General features: G+C 44.2%; 1 protein-coding gene across 1 annotated transcript in view; it reads right to left on the bottom strand.

Annotated features, from left to right (window-relative positions):
* The window catches only part of RTF1 (RTF1 homolog, Paf1/RNA polymerase II complex component), a 47,586-nt gene extending 42,042 nt beyond the window's left edge, over nt 1–5,544 (bottom strand). The window contains exon 1 of the mRNA XM_079700051.1: nt 5,341–5,544. Within this exon, the coding sequence (XP_079556177.1) occupies nt 5,341–5,538 (198 nt within the window). The 5' untranslated portion in view covers nt 5,539–5,544. The remainder of the gene's footprint in view (nt 1–5,340) is intronic.
* Nucleotides 5,545–10,095: the final 4,551 nt, after the last annotated feature.

Consider the following 10,095-nt stretch of genomic DNA (forward strand, 5'->3'; position numbering starts at 1 on the left):
TATATGTCCATGCCACTCTCTCACTTCGTCCCAACTTACCCTTCCCCCCTCAAGTCCATTCTCTACGTCTGCATCTTTATTCCTGTCCTGTCCCCAGGTTCTTCAGAACCTTTTTTTTCTTTTTTTTTAGATTCCATATATATGTGTTAGCATACGGTATTTGTTTTTCTCATTCTAACTTACTTCACTCTGTATGTCAGTCTCTAGGTCCATCCATCTCACTACAAATAACACAATTTCGTTTCTTTTTATGGCCGAGTAATATTCCATTGTATATATATGCCACATCTTTATCCATTCATCTGCCAATGGACACTTGGGTGAGAAGCACAACTTTTAAATTTCTCACCTTTTATAGGGAAGGTTTATGGAAGGATACTTTATAACAATGCTATTTTTAACACATAATGTCTAAAAATAACTCCTAGAAAATACTTAGGGGCCTACTGTTTCAAAAAAATTTTAATTTATGGTTACTTCAAGTAGCATGAGCAGAGAAAGAGAGGACAGGACAACACAATCCCCATTTTAAATAAGGAGGGAAATTATGAAATAAAGCATCCCAGTATGCATGTAGCTTTTTTTTCCTTGAAAACGGCAGAGTAAAGTTTTTATAAATACTGAGTTGTATTGATCTGAATAGATAACTCTGATTCCTTTATTATCTTGGATGCTTTTCATGTTATAGGACCCACTGCATAGATATTATTCCATAAAGAGTGCACATGTTATCTCCGTGGAGGTACGTGGTGGGGTAAAAAAGCCTAGGTTTGGCTCAAATTCTGTTATTTTTTTTCCAAGAAGCACCAAAAGCAAGTATCTCCATGATTTGCAATTCTGAAATGTTGAAGAAAGGGTGTGGCCAACATAAAAAAGTAAGATCACTAGCAGGTCATATGTTAAAATAAATCCTTCAAATTCTCAAAGGTCTGAGGTTTTAAAACCTTTGAAAGTTACAACAAATTTTAAAGGACTCTGATTCAGTTACTACATACCTCTTCCCACCAAGAAGAAGGAAGGGAAAAAAGAAACAGGCCTCAAAAAAAAAATCATCCCAACAATTCAAACAGCTTCAGGGATTTAGAAAAACCAGCAGCTTTGCCACTTTGAACATCTCTGTTAAGTTCTTTTCGTTGTATGTGCACACACTATGGCTGAGACAGGAAGCTGTTTCTCTCCCAAACTACTTACAGTGTCTTACTAAAAGATTAACTTGCATACAGACAGTGGTCTCAGTGTTTGACACAAATAAGTACCTGGGCTGTACCTGGTAAAAATGCAGAGGAGAGAGTCCCCAGAGAGTCTGATTCAGTAGGTCTGGGATGGGAGCCCCTGCAAAGTACCTCTTAAACAAGCAACCCAAGCAGTTTCTGACACACATGTTCCTCCTCTCACCACCAGGAAAAGCCAATGTAGAAGGCTAAGGACTAATTTGGAGGTAATATTTCTGACATAATGGCTTAGATTCCCACTTGGAATACTCAGAGACAAAGGATCTCCTTATTAACTGTGCTCCACTCTCACACTTAACACTCAGAGATTTGTCATGGTTTGTTCTTTTCCATTAGACAGCAAATACAATGTTATACCCCCCAACGAAGACCCAGAACTTAGATGGAGCAGTCCAAGGCATCTTGGTGAGGAAAGGTCCAGAATGCATTAATTTTGTTCAGAGGAGTCCTAAAGACCCCAAAACTAGGCTGACTTTGTACTTCTGCTAAAGATTTCTGGGAGATCTTCTAGACAGCATAGATCTTTTTGATTCCTCTGAGAGCCTGGCACAGTGCTAAACATATAGAGAAGGCACTAGTGCCTGTTAGGATGCGCAGGAAAAGGGAATTTTGATCTGGTTCCCATCTGATAAAAGAACTCCAATGAGTAGTTGAAAAGGAGGAAGTTGAAATTGCTGTTAAAATGCATTAGGTATTACTTACAAATTTTATGCTAATTTCTTTTCACAAATAGATAAAGTTGGGTTTAAAGTTGCAATCCCTGCAGTTCCCACTTTGGAAAAGCTTTCTGTGGATCACAAAAAATCTCTCTACTACGAAAGGAAGCTCTCAACTCATTTCATATGTCAGACTTCTGTGGAAAATCACCAAAGACAGAATAATTTACAGCTTAGTTCATGCATCATCAGAACAGGTGACTTAAGAGTGCTTCACCAAGGAAGTCCCCCAAATAATTTTTTAAACTAATGTATCAATTTTCTCTAAACTATTCAATATACTTTACAAACATGAATTCTAGCAACACAGAAAATGGCTATGAAACATCATTTTCATTTTGCAATATTAAAAACAGATTAAGTTAGTATAGTGGAAAGAGTATAGGCCTTGTAGTTGTACAGATTTGGGTTGAAATGCCACTAACAAGTTGTGTGAATTTAGATAAGTTACATCTTCAACCTCCATTTTCCTCATATCTAAAATGGGGAAGGGGCTTCCCTGGTGGCGCAGTGGTTAAGAATCCACCGGAGGATGCAGGGGACACGGGTTCGATCCCTGGCCCGGGAAGATCCCACATGCCGCGGAGCAACTAAGCCCATGTGCCACAACTACTGAGCCTGCGCTCTAGAGCCCGTAAGCCACAACTACTGAGCCCACGTGCCACAACTACTGAAGCCCGCGCGCCTAGAGCCCATGCTCCACAACAAGAGAAGCCACTGCAATGAGAAGTCCATGCACCACAACGAAGAGTAGCCCCTGCTCGCCACAACTAGAGAAAGCCCACACGCAGCAAAAGACCCAACGCGGCCAAAAATAAATTTAAAAAATAAATAAATAAAATAAAGTGGGGAAAATGGTACCAACTTCACCATAATCTGAAAACCTGACAATATAAATAAAGCACTTAATTGAGGTGACTGGTTCATCCCAGGCCCTATGTAAATGGTAGCTAATGTTATCATCAGAAATATCTATATTTCTAGATTAGAAAATAGTTTTTTAAAAAAAGTTCTAATCCTCCTAAGTGCCAGTCTAAAATTATCAACAAACTTTTAGAGTCAAGGATATATTTTTTAGGACTTCCCTGATGGTGCAGTGGTTAAGAATCTGCCTGCCAATGCAGGGGACACGGGTTTGAGCCCTCATGCTGTGGAGCAACTCAGCCCACGCGCCGCAACTACTGACCCTGTGCTCTAGAGCCCGCAAGCCACAACTACTGAAGCCCGCGTGCCTAGAGCCCGGGCTCCCCAACAAAGAGAAGCCACCGCGATGAGAAACCCACGCACTGCAACAAAGAGTAGCTCCCGCTCGCCACAACTAGAGAAAAGCCTGCGCACAGCAACGAAGACCCAATGCAGCCCAAAATAAATAAATAATAAATTAATTTTAAAAATAAATTTAAAAAATATTTTTATAAATTTCAGGAGTCTTTCGGGTGAGAACATTTTCAATTTATCTTTTACTTCCTATCCCATAACAAGGTGTCTATCCCTTTGATACTTCTCCACAGGCCCCACTACTCCCCACCTCCCACCTCCATACCACCATTTTCAAAACAGCCCTCTTTTCTTCAACACATCTTCAGTCCCTCTTTCTTAAAGTCCTCCTCTTTCATGCCCTAATATTTAACTTCTGAGACCTCTGATCTCATACAAAGGACTCCCAAGAAGTCATTTATAGAAATGCTTTAGTTTCTAAGTGCTTGTACCAACATTCTTTTTTAAAAAAATTAATTTATTGATTTTATTTATTGATTTTTGGCTGTGTTGGGTCTTCGTTGCTGTGCGCGGGCTTTCTCTAGTTGCCACGAGCAACGGCTACTCTTCGTTATGGTGCGCGGGCTTCTCATTGCGGTGTCATCTCTTGTTGCGGAGCACGGGTTCTAGGCGCGCGGGCTTCAGTAGTGGTGGCTCGCGGGCTCTAGAGCGCGGGCTCAGTTGTTGTGGCTAACGGACTTAGTTTCTCGGTGGCATGCGGGATCTTCCCGGACCAGGGATCAACCCCCTGTCCCCTGCATTGGCAGGCGGATTCTTAACCACCGAGCCACCAGGGAAGCCCCGAACATTAATTCTTACAAATACTTAATCCTTTTTAATTAATTTATTTATTTATTTTGCGGTACGCGGGCCTCTCACTGTTGTGGCCTCTCGCGTTGCGGAGCACAGGCTCCGGACGCGCAGGCTCAGCGGCCATGGCTCACCGGCCTAGCCACTCCGCGGCATGTGGGATCTTCCCGAACTGGGGCACGAACCCGTGTCCCCTGCATCGGCAGGCGGACTCTCAACCACTGTGCCACCAGGGAAGCCCAATCCTTTATAATAACTCAATCAGATACACTAGGCTGATGTTTTATCTAGACTTTACTGTTATGGCCCAAGACACATAGCTAGAAAACAGCATAGCCCAGCCTAGAACTCAAAAAGTTCAGATTCTAAGTTCAGTACTCTCTCTACTCAACTTATAGAACTATTATCTCTTGCATATTCTTTCTTTATATCATTTGTTCACAAAATGTGGGGGAAAACCCTCTTTGTATCTTCTGGTATCACTAGAGTACTGCTACAAAGGACAGCTTCCTCCCTACAGTATTTTCTAGAGTATATAACAGTTCAAGCAACCCCAAGACAGTGAGACCAAAAGTTAGTTTCAATGTCTCCTGCACATCTTTCAAGTAGAAAGAATTCTGGGATGCTGCATGAAAAGGGCCAAGAGGCCCCGCCACAGTCTCTCCATGACGCCCTAGATATTTCTCCACTTATGCCCTCTTTCCTCCTCCCATGAGCTGTCTTGGGTCTGACATCTCAACAGAGACCCTTCTCAAACACAAACGACCCTAGCTGCCAAACAGATTCGTGCCCACAGCTACGTATTCCTCGCCCAGCACGACACAGGTTCCCCTCCTCTCTGTTCACACCCTTGTCTGAAAAACTTCATCTTCCAGAGCTTGCACCTTCTCGGCCTCCCTCCCCCCCACCGCCCCACGATCACCCTTGCACCTCCTCCAAAACCTCCCAGTCTCCCGGGTTGGCGGGCGATACTTCCTATCTCTCCGTGCCCGGATTGCCTGGCTTGCAGCCTGCCGCCCCGATCTGGCCCTGGCAGACCAAGGACCCCTCCAGTCCCCCGAGCCCGAGGCCCACCAGCCTGGCCCCTGCCCCGCCTCCCCGCCCAAGGCGCCAAGTCCTCGGGGCTCTGTCTTCAGGCCCCGGCCAGACTCCAAGGGCCGCGGGCACTATGGGGAGAGCAGAAAGGGGCGGCAGCGGGCGTTCAGGACACGAGGCAGGCCGGGCGCTCCGGCCAGGAGGCCCGGGGCCCGACCGGTTACCGACTACCGTGGCCGGGACTCAGCTCTCCCGCTCCGCTGGCCCGCGCCTCCGCGGCCTGCCCTCACCTGATCCAGGTTCTCGTCGCTGCCGCTGTCTTCCGTGTCTGAGTCGATCACAACGCGGCCTTTCCGCTTCTTTACCATCGTGGTCCCCCGGCTCCCACGCCGGACGCCGCCCGGACTCCCCTCTTGCCCGCCTGCCAGTGGGACCGCCACTGCCGCCGCCGTCGCCGCTGCTCGACCCACACAAAGGCGACCGCGCATGCGCGCTCCGCTCCGCCCCTGGCCCCGCCCCCTGATCGTCGCACGCCGTTCGCCGGCGCCCAGAGCCCCGCCCCACCCCGCCCCCGACGCAGCGTGGGAGGCGGGGGCACCGGGTTGGGTTCCGGGCTCTGGACAGCCGTTCCGTAACCAGCGCTGCCTGTTGGAAGATTTGGGTGTGTCTCTCCTGCGGGGCTGAAGATTCACGTGCTGCCTACCTGTCGTGGACTGGAGCGGCAAGCATCTGGGTCCGCTCTAAGGAGCCTTTCAACTGTCCGACACTGATGGAGTGTCGAGGGCACCGTCAGGGCTGTCCGCCTGGGAGACACGAATCGGCTGGACCACGCTGAGGGCACCTGTCGTGGGATGAAGCCTTCCTACCTGGGCTGTGCGAGTGACAACTGAGCTGGGGTGTGGAGGATGCATCTGATTTACCCAGAAAAAGAGTAGCGGAAAGGGTGTTCCAAGCAAAGAACCTCTTGGTCAGAGACCTAGCGATAATAGAAAAAGTTGGGCTCAGGGAACTGAAAGTTCATTATGGCCGAACAGAGTGTATGGTGTGTGGGGATGAGGCTGCGGAGGGACCCAGCGGCCAAATCATTCAGACCTAATAAACTCTTAGGAAGTTTGAACTTTGGTATTGAAAGATTCTAAACTGAAGAACGGCATTATCAGATTCGTGTTTTTAAAAAATTACTCTGGCTGCAGTGTGGCGAATGGATTAAAAAAGAGGGAGACTAAAGCAGGGAAACCACAGAGGCTATTGATTCCATTTTGGCAAAAGATGATGATGCCCTCAAGTAAGGAAGAAGCAGTGGAATTGGAGAGAAGTGGATGGATTCTGGATAATTTGGAAGGTAGCATTACCAGGACTTGAAGATTAGTTGGGAGAGGGAAAAGGTGACGTTCCAAATACAAATGATGCTCAGGTTCTGGCTTAGGAAGCTGATGGTTCCTTCATGGAGATAAGGAACACAAGTGGAGAGGAGGTTGGGGAGACTGGAGGGTGCAGGAAATCAGTTCAGTTTTATGCCTTTTGAGGTCAGTTGATAAAAACAAATTCAGAAGTGACTTCTTTGTGGGATTTGGAATATAAGGTAGGGAGCGTCAGCAATAATAATTTGAAACTGTTCTCAAAAGTTTTTGGAGTCCATTAATTCTTTCTTCTGGTAGTGAACTTGAGAGCTAGACTTCAGTCTTCCCTGAGCTGTTATTGGGCAGAGGCAGGCTGATGAGTTCTTGCTGTCTGGTTTCCCTTTTCCTTTCCCCTTTACTGTCTATTTTATTTTCTCCAGCAAGTTTGTATCACAAATGTGCATGCTTTAAAATAATAATAAAAGAAGATATAACATACACAGAGAAATCCCTGGAACTAAACACATACCTACATGTCAAGTTTGCTGCCAGTTAACTTGAAAAGGGTTCAGTATTAAGGTAGAGAAGACAACCTAAAATAAGGCTCAACTATCTCTTTACTCCAAAAGATTTTTTCCTAAGAGAAGTCCCCTAGACTTCTCTCCCCCAGCATACCCTTGGAACTGAGCCCATGGCCAAGATGACCCAAAATGACCAGGTCATCTCCCTTGCTTCTAGCTACCCCAAAGGCTGGTGACCTTCTCTGAGGACCCTCTCTAAATGTGTGAATAAAAGAAAGTCATAATATAGTCAGTGACCCCTGACTGCAATGAAGAAAGATAGGTTCTTTATTTGAGTGAAATCTATCGATTTTGATCTTTCTGCAAGGGGTCTTCTAATGCATCATGGACTGGAGTTAGTCCATACTGAGACTAAACTGAAATGAATGAATTAACATTCTGTACTCTAAATTTCCTCTTGAGTTGGCTTCCCAAGGAACACAACCTGTGAAAGTTTCCCCTTGTAAAATGAGGATAATGATAATATCTGCCTTTTTGGGTTATAATAAGGCATAAATTAGTTAACACAGTTAAAAAAAAGTGCTTAGAATACTTCCTGGTAAAGAGTAAGCACTCAGTAAATGTCAGGTATCATTGTTATAGTTGGAGAGGCAGATTACAGTAGAGTGGGAAGGGGCTGGAGGAAGAGTGTTGGAGATGGGAGATTTTTATTTTTTAATTTGTACACGTTGGTGTTGTGTGAACTTATTACACTGAATATGAATTTTTCATCATAATTTTAAAATGTTTTTTGGGGGAATAGAATAATTTTTAAATTATAAAAATGATTTCTACTTTTTATAAATAAATTTAAGGGCAGAACATAAAGGAATAAAAAAATCTATGTAAAATTCTCCCATCCCAAGATATCCATCCACTCTTTATCAAAACAAACAAAATTGTTTGCATGTGTACATATTTGTTCAACATGTATTTATCAAGCACCTACTGTATGCCTGAGCTCAGGCACTGAGCTAGATGCTGAATAAGATGAAAAAGTCACCAAGACAAGATCCCTGCTCTCAAGAGATTACATTTATTCACACATACACATTGCAAAAGACATGCACATTTAAAGTGCTGTGAGGATCCCTTTTCATGCAGACCACCCCAAAGGACAAAAGAGATATTTTTAACGCCTGTTGTTTTTGAGAAAATGCAAAATGACAAAAATTACTATGCATTCCTAATCCCCAATGTGATGGTGTAAAGAGGTGGGGCCTTTGGGAAGTGATTAGGTTATAAGTGTGGAACCCTCATTAATGAGCTTAGTGCCCTATCAAAGAGACCCCAGAGAGCTTTCCCACCACTTCTGCCATGTTAGGACACTGCAAAAAGACAGCAGTCTGCACCCAAAGAGGGTCTTCATCAGAACCCAAACATGCTGACAACCTGATCTTAGACTTCCAGCCCCCAAAACTATGAGAAATAAATTTCTGTTGTTTATATGCCAAAAAATTACTATGTATTCATTAACCATTTTAAATTAACTTGTATTCTGTTCCTTACAACTATATCTAAAAATATATTTGAATATAGTAATACATGTATGTATGTGAACTTTGAGAGAAGGACTCGGAAATCATTACTCTGTGTATTTGCCATGGTGTTGCAGGGTCCTCCTTTTGGTGACCTGACCATCTCTTAATGAATTCAGGGTCTGAAAATTGACCCAGATCTGAAAGTGGGCAAAGGATGATCACTTTCCATTGGGGCAACTGCCCTCAGCCCCCTGATCACCCAACCTTAATTTCTTCTGATTGAAAATTGAGGAGTACCCTTGTTGTCTGCCTATCTGTTTTGCCCTTCGGGATGTTATATTCTGTTAAACATCTCCATAATTCTCTGAGGCTCAGGCTTCTGTGGCTGTCATGCTGACCTTTCCACTCATTATAATAATTGCATCTACCTGGCTTCTGGCAGTTAAGTGTTGCCACCTGGCCTCTTGTTTCAAGACCCTATTGCCCCCTTGCTGTTAGTTAGCCCAGTTTTCTAACAGCCTCTCATACTGTCAGTCCTGGCCCAAATAGGAAGCACCACTGAACTTTTAGTGATGCTGTTGCACCTCTTACCGTCATATTCCTTATGGCCTTGGTGAATGCAGTATCCTCTTTGGTGTTCCCACAGAAAATAATCAGTCTGTGGGATTTCTGACCTTGTATAGTACATCCACCTCATGCTGACTTCTCTGAGTTTTTTAAGTCTCTTCCTACACCATCTGTCTTAGCAGCTCCGGCATTTTTTACCTCATGTGGGCTGTAAAGTTTTCTGTGCCTCTAAGAGCCATTCTAGTAACAAATTTGTACCATTTCCTGGGCTCCTTGGCAGAGTGATAAATTCTGCATCTTAGGAGAATGCTCCCAAATCAATAAACTCTCCCTAACCCAATTTTACAACCTGGTCCCCTAATCAAGCACCCTCAGAATCATCCCTTGCTTCTCTCCCAGTTCCTGCCCTTACATGCTTGGCTAGTTCTTACAGCTCCTTTGGGTAGTCCCTTTCCTCCTGTATCAGTCCCAATATGTCCTCTACTAGCTTATATGGTGCTTTAACCCCGGTTATTGGCCGAGTATCCAGGAGGGAGACACAGGCAGATTTCGAGGAGGGTACATGCAGTCTTACAGGGTACAGGCTTCTGTACTGTCTACAAGAAAGAGGGAAGTGTGGGATGGTGGGCCATTTATTTAGGTTCAGAGGGTTCAGGAGAATCTGGAAATTCTAGATCTTCAGGAGCATCAATCAGATATCCCCATTCCATGTGTCATGATCTCATTATTTCCTAACTAGGGCCCTTAGCTGACCTGCATTGCTTGGGAGTTTAACCTTATTGGAGCTTAAACTATTCTGATGATTATCTGGGACCTCAGCTGTCCCACTGCAGGTGTTGAAGACCTCTTCATATGCTGTTAAGGAGGCCCTCTGGCTTTCACACTTGGCTTTCAGTAACAGAACCCAATTTCACTATCCTTATAATTATTATGCCTCCCATATATATTTTTGAAATAGTTGATTTATAATGTTGTGTTAGTTTCTGGTATATAGCAAATTGATTGAGTTTTAAATATATATATTTTTTCATATTCTTTTCCATTATAGTTTATTAAGGATATTGAATATAGTTCCCTGTGCTATACAGTAGGACCTT

This window comes from Hyperoodon ampullatus (genome assembly GCF_949752795.1).
Source record: "Hyperoodon ampullatus genome assembly, chromosome: 3".
NCBI classification, from domain to species: domain Eukaryota; kingdom Metazoa; phylum Chordata; class Mammalia; order Artiodactyla; family Ziphiidae; genus Hyperoodon; species Hyperoodon ampullatus.